Source organism: Pan paniscus, chromosome 9, assembly GCF_029289425.2.
Source record: "Pan paniscus chromosome 9, NHGRI_mPanPan1-v2.0_pri, whole genome shotgun sequence".
In the NCBI taxonomy this organism is placed as follows: domain Eukaryota; kingdom Metazoa; phylum Chordata; class Mammalia; order Primates; family Hominidae; genus Pan; species Pan paniscus.
Window position 1 is genome coordinate 121,171,820 of NC_073258.2, and position 22,110 is coordinate 121,193,929.

The window sequence follows — 22,110 nt, forward strand, 5'->3', positions numbered from 1 at the left end:
AGCTTAAGAACAACAACAACAAAACACCCAATATCCTGCAAATAATATCTTACAGCGTCCTGAATGGAGTTGGATTTCCAAATAGTATGACAAGATTTTCTTTTTTTTTTTTCCTTTTTTGAGACAGGGTCTCACTCAGTCTTGCAGGCTGGAGTGCAGTGGCACAATCATAGTTTCCTGCAACCTCAAACTCCTCGGCTCAGGCATTCCTCCCACCGGACTACAGGGGTACACCACCACACTTGGCTTTTTTTTTTTTTTTTTTAGCAAGGGTCTCACTATGTTGCTCAGGCTGGTCTCAAACTCCTGGCCTCAAGCAGTCCTCCTACCTCCCAGAGTGCTGTGATTATAGGCATGAGTCACCATACCCAGCCAAGATTTTCTAACAAGATATGATCTCGTCTTCTTTGGGCTGTTTGATATAATGTACTCCATTAGTAGCTTTAGTACGGGGTATATCAAACTATGAATCATAGACCAAGTCATGCTCACTGTCTGTTTTTGTAAATAAAGTTTTATTGGAGCACAGCCGTGCTCGTCTGTTTATGTACTGTCCCTGATTGCTTTTACATTATAACAGCAGAGTCGAGTAGTTTTATCGGTGCCCATTTGGCCTGCAAAGTGTAAAATTATCTGGTTCAACCATCCTTGTTCTAGCCTGCATCATTTTTGCTTTGAAGAAGGTTCATCCTTGGCTGAAGAGATGTTTCATGGATATCTATCAATGACTTTTATTAAGCCAAATCAATGCGGTGTAATTCCAACTCTCCCGTTTTGAAACATGAAATGAATCTGTTTCTCAGCTGAGCTTTAGGTTCTTATAGTTAGCTCTCATTAATAATTTAATGCAACTGAAATCTTGTTTCTTGTGCCTGAGAATTTGAATGCATAAGCAGGAAATTTTAAATTATGGTACCTGGTAACAAAAGTGGTTTACACTCATACATATTAATTTTTACACTTTAATATATCTGCTCAGTGTAGTTAGACTGTGGTTTGGAGGATTATAATTTTGAATATTCTGATTTTGGTCTTCTTTGTATTATAGACATGACATAGCCTCAATACGTTTTGTCTTGTTTTGTTTTGTTTTGTTTTGTTTTTTTGAGATGGAGTCTCGCTCTGTCGCCCAGGCTGGAGTGAAGTGGCACAATCTCTGCTCACTGCAACCTCCACCTCCCGGGTTCAAGCAATTCCCCTGCCTCAGCCTCCCGAGTAGCTGGGATTACAGGCGCACGCCACCACACCTGGCTAATTTTTTTGTATTTTTAGTAGAAACAAGGTTTCACCATATTGGCCAGACTGGTCTTGAACTCCTGACCTCAGGCAGTCCGCCTGCCTTGGCCTCCCAAAGTGCTAGGATTACAGGCATGAGCCACCTTGCCTTGCCGCCTCAATACGTTTTGATAAATTTCATCTTCTTTTAATGTAATCTATTTTCTTTCTTTAAATATAATCTCAAATTCAAAGAAACTTGTTTTGGAATTATTTTGAATTGTGTTATTAAAAAATTTTGTTTAACAAGTTCACTGGACATAATTATGAAGGCTATGCACTGTGAAATTCTAAGGGGAGAAGGGATTTCCATTTATATTGTTTACAAAGTAAATGAGACCTGCCCTTCTGGAGTGTATAGTATAGTGGTCCTGGTACTTCATGTAAAGCATCTCTTCTTGGATTTCAGGTTCTGTACTGTGATTTCTTTTTAAAGATTAGAATTTATGTTTTAAAGTCCTGTTATAAGAAGTTTTACCTGTCCAAAGACTGCTTGAATTGAGACTCTGACAGAGGCTTTAAGCTGGTACAAAAATCTTCAAGGTCTTAATATGCTCTTAAAAGTATTGAAATGAAATGAAATCTCATTTACATATATTTTATGGTTTTTTGCTCAGTTCTTTTACATTTTGGATTTCTTTCCCATATTTAGAATGGCCAACAGAAAGGGAGAAGGTGAAGAAAGCTGCAGATCACTGTCGTCAGATCTTAAATTATGTAAATCAGGCCGTCAAGGAGGCAGAAAACAAGCAGGTAAAAAAGGAAAACAAGAAGGTACAGGATGACATTGGGAGAACATTAAATTAATATTACCTGGAATCTGTGAAATAGTTGTTAAAACTATCATTACCTAATGGACAGGGAGAACATTTGTTTACTGTTCGTATAGTAGGCAGGTCAAGATCAATCTGTGATAGAATATCGGAGTTGTATTTGACTTTTTGGAACACCTCAAGCTGCTTGTTTGCTCTTTCATTTATCTCTTCATTCAGCAGATGTTTATAGAACATCTACTGTATGCTGGGCATAGGGTACAGAGTAGTTGAGAAAATGAGTGCAATATCTGCCCACACTGAGCTTGTTTGCTAGGAGGATAGAAAGGCATTTAACAGGATTATAGTGCAAATATTTTGTATCAGTTGTGATAGCTACTATCAAGGATAATTTCAAGCTGCTACGATATATAACTATGGGGCCTAGCTTAGTTTGGGGATGTTAGGTGGTGCCTATTAGAGAAAATTTTCTTGAGGAATTGACACTTGAGCCCAGCTCTGAAGGATGAGTGGAAGTGAACCAAAACAATGTGAAGGGTGCAACCCTAGAGGTAGAGGCAATATATACCAAAGTCCTGACGGAAAAAGAAAGCATGGTCTGTTGGAAGAATTGAAAATTTACATGAGTGTGGATCATGCCTAAAAAGCAAAGTCAGAGTGGCATAAAATGAGGTAAAGTAGACCAAGGCCAACTCATAAAGGCCCTAGAGATCAGGTTAAAGATTTTGATTTTTCTTCTTAAGAGCAGTAGGAATTCAGCATAGACAAGTAAGAATATAGTGTTCAGATTTTCATTATATAAGTATCACCCCTACTGCTCTATGGAGAATGAGTTGAAGAAGGGTGGTGGATGAAAGATCCCATTTATTAACCTCTTGCAGCCATCTAGGATAGATGATGGCAGCTTAGAGAAGTTGGAGAAGTATTTAGAAGGTAAAATTGACAGGACTTGATGACTGATTTGAAGAAGGATTTGAAGGAAAAGTGATGTCAAGAATAAACCCCCAGGTTTCTGGATTGCATATTTGGATGGACAGGATGAGTGGAGAAGCCCCACGTTTGTGGGGAAGATGATGAGGTCACTCTGGGATATCAGGTAGACATACACAGTAAGCAGTTGGCTGTATGGGTCCACCTCTAAGAGGACCATGTTGAAGATAAAAATTCAAGATTGTGAGCATACAGGGGCTGATTGAATCCATGAACACGGATGTAGTTTCTTAGGAGCTGAGTAGGATTACAACTCTCTTGGTGAGGCTGTAGAAAAACTAGTACTTTCAGCTGTGCTGTTCAGAGTGTAAAATGATAAAACCCCAGAGGGTTATGTAGCAATATTTATCTAAATTAAAACTCTCTAGGTACCCTTATATCTACCTTTTGACTCAGCAGTTCTGTTCCTAGTGATTTGCTCAAGAGAAATGAACCATATTAGAGTTCTTTACTACACAGAGCCTGTTCATTTATGTATTATCTGTGGCTACTTTTGTTCCAAAACAGTGGAGCTGAATAACTGAGAGAGAGATTATATGGCCTGCAAAGCCTAACTGACATTTTACTAAAAACCTTGCAGACCCCTGGTATAGATGAGCTGGCATACTCAGGCTGGTTTATCCATTGTGCCTGCCGGGAATGGCACATAACAAATTAACTAACTAACTTTAGTAGGAACACCAATCATAAGCAAATGGACCTAGATTTTCTGAATAATAAAATATATCTTTATCTGAAGATAAAGATATACCCACAAACAGACTTAGACCAGAATGCTTATAGCAACTTTATTCATAATAGCGAAAAGCTAGAAACAGCCCAAGAATTTATCAACAGAATGGATAAACCAACTGTGGTATAGTTATAAAATAGAATGCCCTGAGTGATAAGAAAGGAATGTACCACTAAGGCACACAACATGGATGAATCTCACAAACATGCTGAGTGGAAAAAAAACAGATGCAAAAGAGTACATACCTATGATTCCATTTATATGAACTTCTAAGAGAGACCAAACTATTCTATGGTAGGAAGAAACCAGAAAACTGGTTGCCATTGGGGATGAGGAGGTAGAAATTAACTGGGAAGAAGTATGAGGAAACTTTCTGGGGTGATGGTAAAATTTTCTATCGTGATAGAAGTTTCGGTTACACAAATGTGTAAGCACTTGTCAAAATTCATGGAACACACACTTGAAATGTGTGCTCTATTGTTTGCAAATTTTACTTTTTTAAAAAGAACTGTATGGCTGTTTAAATGTTTAGAGGTAAAGTGTACTTATGTCTGTAATTTATTTTGAAATGCATCCAAAAAATAAGATGGACTGATGGATAGAGGGATGAATAAATAGATATATGATAAAACAAATAGAGCAAATGTTAATTGTAGAAGATAGACGGTAATATATAGGTGTTCACTATGCTCACTCAGACTTTTCCATGTATTTGGAAATGATTTTGAGGGGGAATGTACATACCCTTTGATCCAACAGTTCTGGAAATTTATCCTACAGATATCCTACACGGATGTACAAAGACATATATTTAAGTCCACTTTATTACAGTATTGTTTGTTACAGAAGAGTTGAAGTAACTTAAATGCCCATCAGTAAGGCGTAATGAAATAAATTATAGTTTATTTAGAGAGTTTTACATCCTGTAGTCATTTTTAAAAAAATGAAATAACTCTCTCTATGTGCTAATGTGGAACAGTCCCCAAGATATAAGTCATACACCACACACACACACACACACACACACACACACACACACACACACACACACACGTGTGGGAATACGTATATGAATGTATTCTACCATTTCAATGAGGAATACATATAGGAATACCAAAGGAATGCATATATGAATATATTATGCTACCATATCTTGTTTTAAAAAAGGACATATACACACAACATGCACAAAGACAAGCATACTTATATATACATATATAAATAAATACATATCTGTTTGCATAGAATTTTTCTCAAAAGCTACCCAAGAAATGGATATTAGTGATTGCTTCTTTAGGGAAAATTGAGGGGGGTGGGGCAATAGGACAAGGTTAGAGGGAGACTTTTTATTTTTTGCCTTATATAGCCATCTGAATTTTGTACTGTGTGCATGATTTACATATTCAGAAAATAAATGTAAGCTAATAAGAGACCAATGACTTTGAAAAGAAGATTGAGAAAGAAAAGTCAAAGAGGTAGGAGGAAAACTAGGAGAGTATATTATCACCAAAGCCACGGGAAGAGAGTGAGTTTTCAGTCCTGTCTAGCATTGCAAAGAGCTGAGTAAAATGGAGATTTTTTTTTTTTTTGAGATGGAGTCTTGCTGTGTCGCCCAGGCTGTAATGCAGTGGCGTGATCTCGGCTCACTGCAAGCTCCGCCTCCCAGGTTTGCACCATTCCCCTGCCTCAGCCTCCCAAGTAGCTGGGACCACAGGTGCCCGCCACCATGCCCGGCTAATTTTTTGTATTTTTAGTAGAGACGGGGTTTCACTGTGTTAGCCAGGATGGTCTTGATCTCCTAACCTCTTGATCCACCTGCCTCAGCCTCCCAAAGTGCTGAGATTACAGGTGTGAGCCACCACGCCTGGCCAAAATGGAGATTTTAAATGCCAAGTTGGATTCAGAAATAGAGAGGTCATTAATGACCAAAGCACTAACCTTGGTTCCACCCTGCCTAATTTTCAGCGCCTAGAAGATTATCAGCGTCGCCTTGATACCTCCAGCCTGAAGTTGTCAGAGTACCCAAATGTTGAAGAGCTCAGGGTGAGAGATGGTCTAATCATAATTTAAAAAATAAAATAAAATTTGCTAAAGACCTGGCAGGTAATTAACATCTCAATGGGAATATACGTCACCTGAAGGAGTTCTTGTATCGTAGATTATCTGTATTTATGATTTTTTTTGCTGCCTTTTAAATGCTTGATCTGTATGAAATTAGTCTTTCATTAGAGGAATATCTTGCATGAAACTGTAATATTACATGACAGCAATTGGCAGGAGACTAAGGGACACTAATTATTATAAAATTTAATTTTATTGTGTTCTGTAGTTTGTTTCAGACAGGGTCTCGCTCTGTTGCCCAGGCTGGAATGCAGTGGTGCAGTCTTGGCTCACTGCAGCCTTGGCCTCCTGGACTCAGGCAGTCCACCCACCTCAGCCTCCCTAGCAGCTAGGACTATAGGTATATGCCACCATACCCAGCTAATTCTGTGTTTTGTAAAGAGAAGGTCTCGCTGTGTTGTCAGGTTGGTCCAGATTTCCTGGGCTCAAGTGCTCCTTTCTCAGCCTCCCACAGTGCGGGGATTACAGGCATGAGCCACTATGCCCAGCCTGTGTTCTGTAGTTTAAATAAGGGTAGGACTGTTTGGTAACTTTCCAGATCATTTAATAACACAAGATAACATACTATTTTCTCATGAGGCTCTTCAGAAGCATAAAAGTTGGAACCATTATAGGAACGATAGTAAAATGTTTACTAATTGCCACTTCTAGTATGTGGGCTTATGTGTTAACTTTTTCGGATTTTAAGTGTTTTTGTACCATTTCACTAGGTGGTGGTTTTGGCAGATTTATTTGGTGGCTGTTAAAATAGACTTTTATGTCATATATTAATACTTCGTCAACAAGCACGTAAATGTGCTTATTCCCCTTAGCTTCCAAAGAATGAGAGTTTTCTAGAGCTGCTAATACTGAAAGATGATTCTCTTACTAATAAGTTGTTAATATTTAGACCAAGTCTGAGTAGTACCTGGACTTTTCATGAGTACTATTTGTTAGAACTTTCTTTGAAATTAGAGCCTTGGAACTCAGAAGCCACTTTCTTATAGACAAGCATATGTACCATGCTCATCCAGTTATTCATAGGAAAATTAAAGAATACGTTGAGAATCTAGTGGCTGAATGTTTGTAACTTGATCTTCATAATCTGTTATCATCTGTTTAGAGTAAGGTTTGAAGATAGTACTCCTGAATGTTCTTCTGCAAGATACATTTTCCTTTTTAGAAAATTGTATGCAGATTACTTTAATATGGCTTTTGTGCCATTTTCAAGAACTGACAAATAGCAATAATGATAGTTGAATGTAAATGGTGTATTTTATATTAAGAATTTCTTTAAAAGAGACTGTATTATATAGATAATCATGTTACTGAGTGCTTGGAAATTATTTGTGCATGATTTTCTTTATTTTGCCAGAATTTGGATTTAACAAAAAGGAAGATGATTCATGAAGGGCCACTGGTTTGGAAGGTGAATAGAGATAAAACTATTGGTAGGTCTGATATTGTCTTTTAGTTTTGGGGAGAGTGGCAAAAGGGAAGGAATAGGAAAGTTTCCTATGACAAAGGGAAGAGGAGAGAACCATTCTCTCAGCAGTTTGCAGTGCTACCTCGTGTTATTTGTACATTTGTAGATCTGCTTGTGTTATTTCATTATATGTAAGATGTGTTAAATATTCATTTAGGAATGTAGTGGAGAACTGATTTAGTCCTATTTCCATCATTCTTATAGTCTAGTGAGTCTTTGTATGCTTTGTAAGCTTTCTTTAGACCAGTACATCTTAAACTGTCTGTGATGAGGAACCGTTTTTGTTTTTTCAGAAACAAGGTCTTTCTATGTTGCCCAGGCTGGAGCACAGTGGCTAGTCACAGATGCAGTCATGGTGCACTGTTGCCTCGAACTCCTGGGCTTAAGGGATCCTCCTGCCTTAGCCTCCCTAGTAGCCGGGACTATAGACGCACAGCACCACACCCAGCTTGTTGTTTTTTATTTCCTATTGGTCACAGATTGACACTTCAGTGAAATACAATAAAAATGAATTACTGAAAATGAAATTTTAAAAGATAATATACAAGTCAATTTTTAAAATTTTGTAGCTTTAACAGAAATAGAATTCCTCTGTTGAATCATTATAAAGTTAATCAAACGCGTCTCCATTTCTGTACTTACCATTTTTTTCTGCACTTTTATTTCTAGATTTATACACATTGCTGCTGGAAGACATTCTTGTATTGTTACAAAAGCAGGATGATAGACTGGTTTTAAGGTGTCATAGTAAGATTCTGGCATCTACAGCTGATAGCAAACACACGTTTAGCCCTGTCATTAAGTTGAGTACAGTGTTGGTTCGACAAGTGGCAACAGGCAAGTATGTCCACTGAAGGATACTAATTTCCAGATTGATTGTGAAGTTGCATAAGATACTCGGTGCTGTTTAAATAACACAAGTGGCATAGAGTCTTGCTATTTTTATATTCTTAAGCAAATTACATGAAATTTACTGCTTAGAAAGAGACCTAAGAGTTTATACCCCAAAGTCATTAGGGTGTCTCGATTCTGTGAACAGTTTTCTGCATTTGAAAATTTTTATGCTATTACTTTGGTTCTTTATGTTCAAATCATTGATAGATCCCAATGAAAAGCCTTTCATTTAGGGTGGTATGTTTTTTGATTTGGTGAGAAAAAAATCAAAAACCGAAGAGATGGATGTAGTGTTGATTAAAAATCAAATTTGACTGGCAAGTTATATTTTAACTCTATTAACAACGGGGTCCCTTTTAAAACTTGTTAGTTTCATGGTGGCAAAATAAATTTGTGACCTCTTTTCTCCACTACTCACTGAATATTATTAACTAACAACTTAGCAAAAGTGCAGTTCAAAATAAATGCAAAACAGTAATAGCATTTAATCTGGTAATTTGGATTTATTTATTTTTTTTCTTTTGAGACGAGGGTCCCACCCTTTCACCCAGGCTGGAGTGCAGTGGTACAACCTTGGCACACTGCAACCTCCGCATCCCAGGCTCAAGCAATTCTTCAACCTCAGCCTCCTGAGTAGCTGGGACTACAGGCATGCACCACCATGACCTGGCTAATTTTTTTGTTTTATGTAGAGGCAGGGTTTCGCCATGCTGCCCAGGCTGGTCTCGAACTCCTGAGCTCAAAGCGGTCCACCTGCCTCGGCCTCCTAAAGTACTGGGATTACAGGTGTGAGCCACCGTGCCCGGCCAGTAATTTGGATTTTTGACATGCTTTTAGCAAAGTTTCTAGTAAATTATTGTGGAATTAGTGCTAATTCGTATAATCTTTGTTTTATTGAAGTACAATAAATATAGTACAATAAATATGTTAATATGGTAAGTTGCACAAATTTTAAGTGTACATCTTGATGAATTTTAAAGTAAATATATGTAACCTTTATCTAGTTTAAGGGGCAGACTATTTCAAGACCCTAAAAACATCCCTCATGGCCTCCCCAGGTCATAGTATTAGAGTAATCTTGTATTGTTTTTTCCAGATAACAAAGCTTTATTCGTCATTTCCATGTCAGACAATGGCGCTCAGATTTATGAACTGGTGGCACAGACAGTTTCTGAAAAGACTGTGTATGTATCAGATATGGCTACCTTGCTATAGCTAATATTTTCATTATCCCAAGCATAATATTCCATAAACTTAACTTTGTTTTTATAATGTATGGAAACCAAGCACTTCCTCTGTACTCTTTTAGAGACGTTCTACTATGAACTTGTTCTTTTTTAGATTGATGCCTTTTATTTTGATTCTATTCTGAAAGTTTATTTCCTAAAGAAAAAATTGTGCAAAATGTCAAGTGAAGTTTTTTTAATGTGTCCATAGATTTTTCTTAAGGTATAGTTTTGGACTCTCGCCTTAATAGTGTGTTGCCAAAATAAAGATATTCTCTGGCAGAGTGGGTTTTGTTGTTGTTGTTGTTGTTGGTTGATTTGGTTTTTGTTTAGTTTTGCTTTCTGAGTATATTTAAAGGATATTTCTTTTGTTGTTTCTTTTTTGTATTTTGGATTTCTTTCCAACTTTCTGAAGCTGGCAGGACCTAATCTGTCGGATGGCTGCATCAGTGAAGGAGCAATCCGCAAAGCCAATTCCATTACCACAGTCAACACCTGGCGAGTGAGTGTTCCTTTGCATTGTAGTAGGACTTATTTTATGTTTTGGGTTGGAAAAGACTAGGATAATTATTATGTTTTGTTGCGATGATGTTTAGATACCTCAGGAAGGTAAAAGATTGTTTTTTTTTTTTTCTCTACAGAGGAGATAATGATGAAGAAGATCCTTCAAAATTAAAAGAGGAGCAGCATGGCATTTCAGTCACTGGTTTGCAGAGTCCAGGTACACTCTTCTGAAGAGTTCAATGGAGAATGTGCTCTATTATCTGTTAAAATGCTGGCCGGATGCGGTGGCTCATGCCTATAATCCCAGTGCTTTGGGAGGTCGGGATAGGCATATCACCTGAGGCCAGGAGTTAGAGGCCAACCTGACCAACATGACAAAACCCTGTCTCTACTAAAAAATACAAAAATTAGCCGGGCATGGTGGTGGGTGCCTGTAATCCCAGCTACTTGGGAGGCTGAGGCAGGGAGAATTGCTTGAACCCAGGAGGCGGAGGTTACGGTGAGCCGAGATCGTGCCATTGCACTCCAGCCTGGGCAACAAGACCGAAACACCAAAAAAAAAAAAAAAGAAATACAATTAAATAAAATGCAAAGAAACTTTAATACTGTTTGGTTTATGCAGGTTCCAGCATCAGAGATTCAGTTTAACAAACTTTGCCTTTAAGCCTTCTGTGTGTCAGTATAACACTGTTCTGAGTGATGTGTATTTTGCTTAACAGATGATCTCTGTAGTTTATGGGTTTTTTTTTTTTTTTTTCTGATTCTTCCCTGAATGCTTCATGTTAAAAGTTAAAAGCTTTGTTTAGATATAGTCTACCTTTTCTATTCCATTGGACAGACAGAGATTTGGGATTAGAATCTACCTTAATATCGTCAAAACCTCAGTCTCATTCACTGAGTACCTCTGGGAAATCAGAGGTACGTGATCTGTTTGTGGCTGAGAGACAGTTTGCAAAGGAACAACATACAGATGGGACACTAAAGGAAGTTGGAGAAGATTATCAAATCGCAATCCCAGATTCACACCTGCCTGTCTCAGAAGAACGGTGGGCATTGGATGCACTAAGAAATTGTAAGTTTTATTCATAACTTATTACAGATACTTACTAAGTATGGCACTCATGTGCCATCCCTAAAGTATGTGGATTTATCAAACTCCACTTATTCTTCTAGTTCTATTGTGGAGATTATAGTATTCTCTACAGTGGCCCATGCCACAGACACACACACACATGCCACTCTGTTAGCTCCCCACCCCCCTGCCTGGTTCAGAATCACTGTTACAATGGGAGGATAGCATATCTCTCAGTTGTATTGAGGTGGGAAAAAGGCTGAGAACAATTTCTTTGGCTGGGGAGAACCATTTGAAATTTTTAAACCAGCGTATGACTAAAGGTATGAAAAAAGATTAATCTGGCTGAGAGCGGTGGAAGGATTTGAATGGAAAGAGGTATGGAATGGTGTACTTACTAAATAAGCTATTATAATAGTCTGGCCTGAGACTAAAAGAGTTTGGACTAGAATGTTATCAGAAGGAATAAGAAGAAACTGAGAAGTCATCAAATGCTTAAAATAATTGACTTCTTTGAATGTGAGGTCAAAGGAAAGGGAATATTTAGAGATAATTTCATTAATCTAGTCAGAAATAAGAGTCAGAAAAGGACTACCACTGCTTCCCCCACCTCCTTCCATTGTACTTTCTTTTTTCTTTCTTTTGATTTGGTAGAATTATAGGCTCAGTTTTAAAGCATGTCAAGATTAAGATAATGAATGACAAAACACTAAAAAGTGAGTAACTAGCAGGAAGTTAGAGTTTTAGGAGTGAAACTTTAGAGAGAGGTTAGGAAGAGATAGAGATGTGAGCATCAGAGCCATGAGACTTCCTGGCATCTCTCAGGAAGTGATTGTAGAGCAGAAGGACAGAGGATGAGAGACCTAAGTGGAACCTGTTGCCTAAAGAAACATGACAGACATTAAGCTGGTGATGAGAGCAGAGAATTGGTTATTTAAAACCTACAATATTTTTTATACCTTCTCCTGAATTAACAGTCTTAATAATTTCTGATGGTTGGAATAACATTGTCCCAATAACTCTATCATTGTCTGGGTGACCTCATGGCATACACTTGGCCCATTCAAAATTAAATTGGTTCTTATTTTCGGTAAATGTATGTATCTCATAAAATTAGAGGAAATAATATGCATATAGTGTCTGGATCTGGAAAAAGCAGAACTTTTTTTTAGCTTTTTCTGTCTAGCTTAACACAGCCTTTCAACATTCTTAAGAAGTACCTTTAGGGTATTATTCTAGTTATATAGAAGAAAAAATAGAGGCATGATATTGGTTATTCAGGAGTTCTAAATAGGAGTATCTCCCTATTCAGAATGCTTAGATCTTTTCAAGTTTAGTTTAACGTTAAATCTTCTCTAAAAGATGGTGCTTTATTTCATCTTCAAAATGGAAAATGATTGTATGAAATAAGATGATTGTATGAAATTAATAATTAACATTTTAATATGTCATTAAAAGATACTTTTTAAAGATCATTGGTAAGTCAGCTAATTTAATTCTTGCAGCCTGAGGTTATAGTTGTGAATATGTTTTTTTTCCCCCTCCTTCCTAAATCGTTTAGTGGGTTTGTTGAAGCAGTTGCTGGTGCAACAGCTAGGTTTGACTGAGAAGAGCGTTCAGGAAGACTGGCAACATTTCCCAAGATACAGAGCAGCCTCTCAGGGGCCGCAGACAGACAGTGTCATCCAGAACTCTGAAAATATTAAGGCCTATCATTCTGGTGAAGGACATATGCCCTTTAGAACTGGAACTGGTGACATTGCAACGTGTTACAGTCCACGGACTTCAACTGAATCTTTTGCTCCACGGGATTCAGTGGGACTGGCACCCCAGGATAGCCAGGCAAGTAACATTTTAGTAATGGACCACATGATTATGACCCCAGAGATGCCTACCATGGAGCCAGAAGGGGGTCTTGATGACAGTGGAGAGCACTTTTTTGATGCCCGTGAAGCACATAGTGATGAGAATCCATCAGAAGGTGATGGAGCAGTTAACAAGGAAGAGAAGGATGTTAATTTACGCATCTCAGGCAAGTATCTTTCACACTTAAACTTTGATTTTGATTTTGATCATTGTTAACTGTCCTGTATTTTGAAATGGATGTTGTATTGGTATCCAGGTGTGTGTGTGTGTGTGTTCACACATGTGCAATATTTATTCCTTCATTTGATAAATACTGAATCTACTCTGTACCAGACCTCATCATAGGTGCTGGGAGATATAGCAGTGAATAAAACACAGAAAAATCCCATCTTCTCATGAAGCTAGGGGAAAGAAGGATGGTAAATAAGTAAACAAATAAATAGACTTCAGGAAGTATTAGGAAGAAACATAAGTCAGACTGAGGGGATGGAGAGTAATGAAGGCAAACAGGGTGATCAGGGATTAGGACCTCCGATGAGGTAGCATTTGAGCAGAGACCTCAATGAAATGAGGGAATAAAGCCGGGTGGGTACCTGGGAGCATACTATTCCAGCAGAGAGCAGAGTGGGGCAGAGGCTTTGTGTCAAAGAGCAAGCTTTTTGTGGTGATCGAACACTGGATGAGGGAGACAATGGCAGGAGATGGGGCAAGAGAGGCGTTTGGCAGGGGAAGTGGTGGCAAGATCATTTAGGCACTGTAGTTTCCAGCTTTAAACTTTTGAAATGAAATTTTTTGGAAATTACCATGAAATTTTGCAGAGTTTAGCTTTCATCTGAAGTGAGGAAATTCTGATGTACCTGAAACTAAACTCAGGAATTAATGGCTTTTCCCTCTCTTAATAACTTTTCAAGTTGAAGTTGTCAGCACACTATGCTATTTCTGTTTTCTAATGGCAGCACTGGTCTTATCAAACTATTCTGTCTCTATCCATAGGAAACTATTTGATCCTTGATGGCTATGACCCAGTGCAGGAGAGTTCCACAGATGAGGAGGTTGCTTCCTCACTTACCCTGCAGCCCATGACAGGCATCCCTGCTGTGGAATCCACCCACCAGCAGCAACATTCTCCTCAGAATACTCACTCCGATGGGGCAATTTCACCATTCACCCCCGAATTTCTGGTCCAGCAGCGCTGGGGAGCTATGGAGTATTCCTGTTTTGAGATCCAGAGTCCCTCCTCTTGTGCAGATTCACAGAGCCAGATCATGGAGTACATTCATAAGATAGAGGCTGACCTTGAACACTTAAAGGTACCTCATACTTCCACATCCATAGGACTTGGTTGTAAGAAACATTTAGCAGAGGGGAAGAATAGGGTGATCAAAATGCTGATGTCAATAAACTTGTTCAGGTTCTAGATTTCTTTGACTATTATCCATGAATAGGCCTGGGTAAAAAGTTGAGATTGGCATTGTTTATCTTTTTGTTTCTTTCTTTTTTTTTTTTTTTTTTGAGACGGAGTCTCGCTCTGTCAACCAGGCTGGAGTGCAGTGGCGTGATCTCAGCTCACTGCAAGCTCTGCCTTCCAGGTTCACACCATTCTCCTGACTCAGCCTCCCAAGCAGCTGGGACTACAGGCACCCGCCCCCACGCCCAGCCAATTTTTTGTATTTTTAATAGAGACGGGGTTTCACCATGTTAGCCAGGATGGTCTCGATCTCCTGACCTCGTGATCCGCCTGCCTCGGCCTCCCAAAGTACTGGGATTACAGGCGTGAGCCACTGCGCCCAGTCGGCATTGTTTATCTTTTGACTATCACAAGAGCAGAAAAAGTTGTAGCTCTATGAACTGTGTGTTTGTATGGGTGTCTAAGTTTAAGAACCTAAAATGCTTCGGGTAGTTGGCTGGCCTCTGTCAGACATGAACAAGAAGATGAGATAGGTAGGGTTTATGTAGTTATGAATCTAGGCTGAGAAATGCTATGACTTTCTGTAGCCTATTATCTGTGACTCATTAGGTGACATTGGCAGCTTCCCAAATCCTATGACAGATAGAAATTGGCTTCAGTGGCTCCTGTAATCTAAAAACATGGTCACGAATGGGATTTTTGTAGATTGGTAATTGAAGATGTCACTATTGCAAAACTGACTTGTGTGGCGATTTCTAAGAGAAAGACCTATCTTAAAGTTTTCCATCAGAGGCCGGGCGCGGTGGCTCACGCCTGTAATCCCAGCACTTTGGGAGGCCAAGGCAGGCGGATCACGAGGTCAGGAGATCGAGACCATCCTTGCTAACATGGTGAAACCCCGTCTCTACTAAAAGCACAAAAAATCAGCCAGGTGTGGTGGTGGGCGCCTGTAGTCCCAGCTACTCAGGAGGCTGAGGCAGGAGAATGGCATGAACCTGGGAGGCGGAGCTTGCAGGGAGCTGAGATCACGCCACTGCACTCCAGCCTGGGTGACAGAGCGAGACTCCGTCTCAAAAAAAAAAAAAAAAAAAAGTTTGCCATCAGAAAACACAGCTTCCAGAGCCCAAACATTTTCCTCATGACATCATTTACACCAGAGACTTGAGGGGTAGATTTAAGTATCCTTAGCCTTTGAGTTAAAGACTGGTCTCCCTTAGTTTCTCTTTCACCTTCATATAATTGATTTTTCCCTCTTCATGTTACTTATTTTATGTAGTATCATTCTGTAGCTGATGAGATATCGACAAGCCCATTGAGGACAGGTCAGTTCTTACATACAATCATGTGTTGCTTAGCAATGGGGATATATTCTGAGAAATTCATCATTAGGCATTTTTGTCTTTGTGTGAACTTCACAGAGTGTACTTACACAAACCTAGATAGAATATATCTTTATTTACGTAGATTTTTTCATATGGAAAGCCAAATCTCTCAACACTATTACTGAATATTAGTCATTTCCCCTACCTGATCAGCAATGCCATTATTAAGTGCCACACACCAGGTTTCTACATGTGCTCCATAATAATCTTTTTTTTTTTTTGAGACAGTCTTGCTCTGTCACCCAGGCTGGAGTGCAGTGGCGCTATTTCGGCTCACTGCAACCTCTGCCTCCCAGGTTCAAGCGATTCTCCTGCCTTGGCCTCCCAAGGAGCTGGGACTACAGGCACCACCACCATGCCCAGATAAATTTTTTTTTTTTTTAATGGAGTCTCGGTCTGTCACCCGGGCTGGAGTGCAGTGGTGCAATCTCGGCTCACCGCAACCTCCGCCTCCCGGGTTCAAGCGATTCTCCTGCCTCAGCTTCCTGAGTAGCTGGGATTACAGGTGCCCGCCACCACGCCCAGCTAATTTTTTTCTATCTTTTAATTTATTTATGTATTTATATTTTTTGAGACGGAGTCTTGCTCTGTCGCCCAGGCTGGAGTGCAGTGGCATGATCTCTGCTCACTGCAAGCTCCACCTCCCAGGTTCACGCCATTCTCCTGCCTCAGCCTCCCCAGTAGCTGGGACTACAGGCGCCTACCACCATGCCCGGCTAATTTTTTTTTATTTTTAGTAGAGATGGGGTTTCACCATGTTAGCCTGGATGGTCTCTATCTCCTGACCTCGTGATCCGCCTGCCTCAGCCTCCCAAAGTGTTGGGATTACAGGCGTGAGCCACCGCGCCCAGTCCTGGCTAATTTTTATATTTTTAGTAGAGACAGGATTTCACCATGTTGGCCAGGCTGGTCTGGAACTCCTGACCTCAGGTGATCCACCTGCCTCGGCCTCCCAAAGTGCTGGGATTACAGGCGTGAGCCACCATGCCCCACCCATAATAATCTTAAGGGACCATCATCATGTATGCAGGCCGCCATGTCTTTATGTGCTGCATGACTATAGCTCATGCACATGATGACGGGACCATGTCCAGGGTGACTCCTGGGGGTGGGAGAATTGCATTTATGGTTACCACCTCTACTTTCTTTTTACATGGGAAAATACTAAGTTATTCCTTCAGTGGAGAAATTGGTAAAAGGAATGAAATTTACTTTTTTGTTCCCACTAATGAAATTTTTAATGATGAAGTTAATATTTTTGAAATTTGGGGCCTGTACCTGTAATGTAAAAAGGGCTTCTTTTCTGTTTTCAGAAGTTTTTGTTTTGTTTTGTTTCATGACGTTTGAATAAAAAACCTATGGGTTTTATTTCACAGAAGGTGGAGGAAAGTTACACCATTCTTTGCCAAAGGCTGGCTGGATCAGCCCTCACAGACAAGCACTCAGGTATGTAAAAGTTATGAGTTCCAGACTCTAGACTAATCATCCTACACTGAATGAAATGACTTATCATACTTTGAAGTGAAAACCTTCTGAGATTCCATTTCTCTTCTGTCTTTAAAGAACTGCCTGTTTCTAAACATCAGATATCAAGCGGAAGCTCATGCCTGCTGACTCTACTCTTCTCTAAGAGGAACTGCAGTTGTCAGTTCCCATACCATCCCCTCTTCTCTCTCTTTTCACCTTTTCAAAGCAGAAGGCAGAGCAGTGGGAAGCCTGGTAAATCACAGATTCGGTGTGAGGCTTACTGGTACTGCTGTGACTCCCTAGTGTGGAGGATTTGGCCTTATCGGATGTTGGTGCACTTGCCTCTGCTGACAGTGTGGCTGGTGTCTCCCCTGACTGCAGATGGATCTGTGTTCCGTGCAGCAGTTTATACTCATCTGCTTACATACTGATTCAGAAACAAAGATTGAACCACGCCCACAGATGTCATGGGTATTCTTTGCAATGTTAATATATTCTTTTTCTTAATATCATTTCCATGTATCTTTATTCTTCTCAGATAAAAGTTAGAGCCGCATGTCCTGGAGGTGACTGCTGGTTGTTGGATTTGGAGTATCGGCCATGTCTCACCAGATCCTGGCTCCAGTGTGGATGCAGAGAGAGTGTGACAGAGGATCTGCCTGTGAACCACCTGGGATTAGTCATGTCCCAAGGTGCCCAGAGTGGGACTAGTTCTTCACAGTGTGGCAGCTGCACTAATCTGTTTGTGAGGGAATATCCATTCCCTCACTCTACTCTCCTCACTATCGGAAATTCATTTTGATTCAGAATAAAAACCAAATGTATAGAGCTTTGGGTGTAGGATATGAAATTGTACTTAGATTTAAGAAAAAGAGAAAATCAGATGTATTTATTTGACTTCATTCCGTATTTGAAAGCACATTTTAATTTTTATTTGCCTTGTTTTGTTTTAATTGAGTAGTGAGAGTTTTAGCCCTTTGTCTTTAGTACACCCAAGAATCAACTGCTCCTGAAGCAAAGAGGTCAGGATGGAGTATGCAGAAGTTGGGTAGAGAGGTTAAGAAGAGGAGGAAGTGAGAAGGGGAAGGGAGGAGCACCTTGCTTCACTATACAGTATTCCAAGCTCTCTGCTGTCCAGTAGGCTGCTTCTCTGAGGGTCACCTCAAAGGTATGCTATGCCGTGTGGCTCTTACGTGCCCAGGTGGTGTGGTCAGAGAGTGGATGGGCTTCCTCCCGCCCTGAGGCAAGCACCTCTTCTCTGTAGCTGGGATCAACCACAATTAACAGGAATCCTCAACATACTAAATAGCAGGCACTTGAAAATGGGTGTGTTTTCTTCCATTGTCGTCTTTTCTATTGAGGGTTGGGATTTGGGTGGGAGAGGAAAGCAAATTTTATTTTCTTGACTATAAATTTGTTATTCTTGGTATCATTTCATTTTTATAATTATACATTAGACATTGGCACTTGTGTAAAACTGTCCCTGCAGATTGAGCAGGAAGTAAAAACAAATGGAAATGCTTCGGATAGTGGCAGGGGTGGGGGTTGCTAAGGAAGGGGTGGGATGGGAGTGGGTAAAGAGTTTGGGAAGGTTATCTAACTGAATCACTACTGAGTTGAATCATGGCTATCATTAGCCACAGGTACTGCTGATTATAAGGCCAGTAAAATTTTAGTACCTGGAGGTTTGACTCTAATTTTTGCACTGATGGTGCCAAAGGGCCCTGAGTCAAAAGGATAGCCAAGGGTGGAGTGGAGAAAGATATGGTGAAGGCAGAACTGCTCACACCAGCTCCAGAAGCACGTCCTCTGACTTCACTGCCGCAGCTCTTTCCACACGGGGCCGTGATTGACCCTAAAAATTGCAGACCAGCACATACACTGGACACTGCAGGCAAGGTGTTGGTAACTGCCTGCTCTAGGATGAATAGTAGCGTTGGCAGCACCCTACAGAGGGTAAGTTTCAGAATTGTAATTTGAGAACTCCTTCAATTATATTGACTTTCTTTGGTTTTCCTTGTGCATTAGGTATATATTTTTTGAAGTATTTTTGCCAACTAAAATGAAGTCTGTAAATTCTGTTAATAAACAAGGAGTTCATCCGTTGCTCACATCTTTCATTGGTGCCCTCTGAACTCTGTGAGTTGCTAGGATGTAATTTTAATGCTTCCCTGCAGTCCAAAGATGATTTTTTCACCACAAATGGTAAGGGATGCCCACCTACTTTTATAAACACCACTGCAACTTAACAAGTTTATTTATCTATGTCCAGATTTCTGTTTCTGTCCTAAACTGATCTGTGTTTTTAGGTGGATCAACTTGGATCTTTAGACCTCATCTATAAATTGAAATTATATTTTTAGTCATAAGCCAAGTACAATCTAACTCAGAATGGGATTAAAAATTTTAGAAGCAGAAGCTAATATATAAATGAAGTTTGGGATTTGGAACTTTCTGTATCTCTTAGGAGGAACAAGTAAAAACCAAATGGTTACATTGTGCTGCTAGAAATAATGTCATTCTCAATTAAAAGGGTTACACCTGTAGGCACTTGACACTAACACCATCTAGGGCAATTAGGAGAAAAGTAAATATAAAAACTTTCCTCTTAACGTCACACACTACAGGGTAATTATGGAATTCTCTAGCACTCAATTAAGAAGCTTGTAGGTTAGCAAAATTTCAGTTTCTCTAGTTCAGCCAGTATCTTGTCCTTAGTAATTATTTGCTTTCCTTGCAGTTCAATTTCTCCTTGGAACTCTAACAGGACTAACTGGAAAAATACTTTGACCATAGCTCTAGTACTTCCAAATAAATTCATATCTAGATTTTCAAACAAAGCCCCAAGATGAAGTCTAATTCTGAAAATATCTCACAATCTTACCAACCTAACTTCTCTTCTCCCTCCCAACTTGGCCTCCCACACGTTGCATTTCATTTTGGCCATTATAGTCACATCCGTTTGACTTTGGTTGTGACATCTTCCTTTCAGGATGATGGAATTAGATACAGTCTGTCTTTGAGTGAGACTGGTCACCATCAGAGGAGTTTTTTCTAAGTGACGTGACTAGAAGTTGAAATCTACTTCCCTGCTAAAGGGCACAGGGGTAGTGTACAAAGAAAGCCACCTTCCCAGAGCAAGCAGGCTGCATTTTAGCTATGGAAGTGACCTGCTGTGACACTGTGCTCTCTTCTGTGGGCTTAATGGTTCCTTTGCTATGAAGTGGCAAATTACATGTAGAGTGTCTCCTTCCTTTTCAAAGAACAGTTAATCAAGGCAAATCAGCAAGCCCCCAAAGTGCTGTAATTTAACATCATGATTACCACCTTCGAAGCTATATATTTTGCATACTTTAAAATCACCTAACTTGGACTGCTTGAATTACATTGGCTTTTAGAACCGAAATTGTAACTATGTATTGTATTTCATGGGAGGTATATTTTATGAGCTTTTTGGCTTTCTTTTTTCCCACAGCAACTGCCAATGAAGGATGAATCCCCTTTTTAAAAAGTTTTTGTTGTTGTTGTTTATTTGATTTTGAGTTAGGAGGGATAATAGAGAAGTCCATTTAAAAATTATTTTTAGAAGCTAAAGAAAGTAATTATGCTTCCTGTGAATTGTCTTTTACTGGCATCTTTGTTTTCCTCTTTGATGTTAGTAAATTTGGTGTAATACGTGGGGCTTCCATATTTCAAAGTGGAAGCTTTCTTCTCTGAAGTCGATATATGGTTTTGAATTACTAGAGCTTTGGTCAGTATTTCCTTCCCTATATGTCACAGAGGGCACCACTGAGAACTGCGTGCATAGGACCTCAAAATACAAAATTAGCAGGGCCTCACAGTCAGCTTCCTCATGGCTAGTTTTTCCCCCTTATATTACAATTTTTGTTTTATAAATCATTTTTTTCCTGATATTTCCACCACTTTTCAGAGTCATCTACAAAATTTTTCTTTCCTCAAGAAAAGAGTTCCTTTTGCCTTATTCCTTATGCCTTCCCCACTGGTATTGAGGGTTTTGATAATAAATTGGTAGGAAAAAAAAGTACCTCCTAGAAGGAATCCTTCCCCACCATTTCCAGGTGCCAACTGCTAAGCAGATATATTCCAAAAATGGTAACTGTCATGTGCACACTGTTGGTTATTTTTAATAAGCCTCTTCCTACTAGAACATTTTATTTTCCTTGTTCACCATACAATCATGTACTCTTTAACAGAAATTGCTTTTAAAAAATATCTGGAACTATCTTTAAAAAAACTTTATTAATAATCATGTATTTTTACTGATCACATTTTGAAATGCCTAAAAGACTTTATTGTTCTAATTATCCAGATGTACCTTTGTAAAATAGCTCTTTTATGAATTAGCTGATAAGGCTGTATGTTTCTGGAACAAAATATTGGTCATCTAAAAACTTTCTGTTTTCTGGGGTCTGGGAAAATAGAAAATAAGATTTCAAATATTAAATAAGCTTAAAGGAACCAAGCATGTGACTTTTTATTTGTATTCTGGTTGATTTGTCTTGTCCAAGTTATATTAGAAAAGTTGAGGAGTCGAGGAGCCTGTAATTAATTTTCCTGTCAGTGACTGTCAGACATCTTCCTGCTTATTAGAGCATCCCTAGCAACAAGGCTAAACCTTCATGACAGTGCTGGCAGGTGGGCTTGCCCTAGCATGTGGGGCAGGTTTGTTGTTTTTTTAACAGCTTTATTGAGATATTCACATATCATATAATTCATTCATTTAAAGTGTATAATCAGATGGGTTTTGGTATATTATTGATTTTTAATTGTGGTGAAATATATATATAACAAAATTTGCTATTGTAACTATTTTTAAGTATAAAGTTCAGTGAGGTAGGCCAGCTTTTATGACTCACCTGAAGATAACTTTGGTTTTAATCTTACCCTAAATGAAGCATATGCCTCTATTTTTC

The 22,110-nt window shown here is 39.3% G+C and overlaps 1 protein-coding gene across 7 annotated transcripts in view; it reads left to right on the forward strand.

Moving 5' to 3' along the window:
- The window catches only part of ARHGEF12 (Rho guanine nucleotide exchange factor 12), a 152,743-nt gene extending 131,088 nt beyond the window's left edge, over positions 1–21,655 (forward strand). For all 7 annotated transcript variants that reach the window (XM_003819979.7, XM_055094994.2, XM_003819978.7 and 4 more), the window contains 12 exons: positions 1,928–2,028; positions 5,737–5,814; positions 7,247–7,322; positions 8,027–8,194; positions 9,348–9,435; positions 9,893–9,979; positions 10,119–10,198; positions 10,820–11,053; positions 12,615–13,085; positions 13,913–14,229; positions 17,086–17,155; positions 17,715–21,655. In XM_003819979.7, coding sequence (XP_003820027.1) covers positions 1,928–2,028; positions 5,737–5,814; positions 7,247–7,322; positions 8,027–8,194; positions 9,348–9,435; positions 9,893–9,979; positions 10,119–10,198; positions 10,820–11,053; positions 12,615–13,085; positions 13,913–14,229; positions 17,086–17,155; positions 17,715–17,725 — 1,781 coding nt within the window. In that variant the 3' untranslated portion in view covers positions 17,726–21,655. The remainder of the gene's footprint in view (positions 1–1,927; positions 2,029–5,736; positions 5,815–7,246; positions 7,323–8,026; positions 8,195–9,347; positions 9,436–9,892; positions 9,980–10,118; positions 10,199–10,819; positions 11,054–12,614; positions 13,086–13,912; positions 14,230–17,085; positions 17,156–17,714) is intronic.
- The last annotated feature ends 455 nt before the right edge of the window (positions 21,656–22,110 follow it).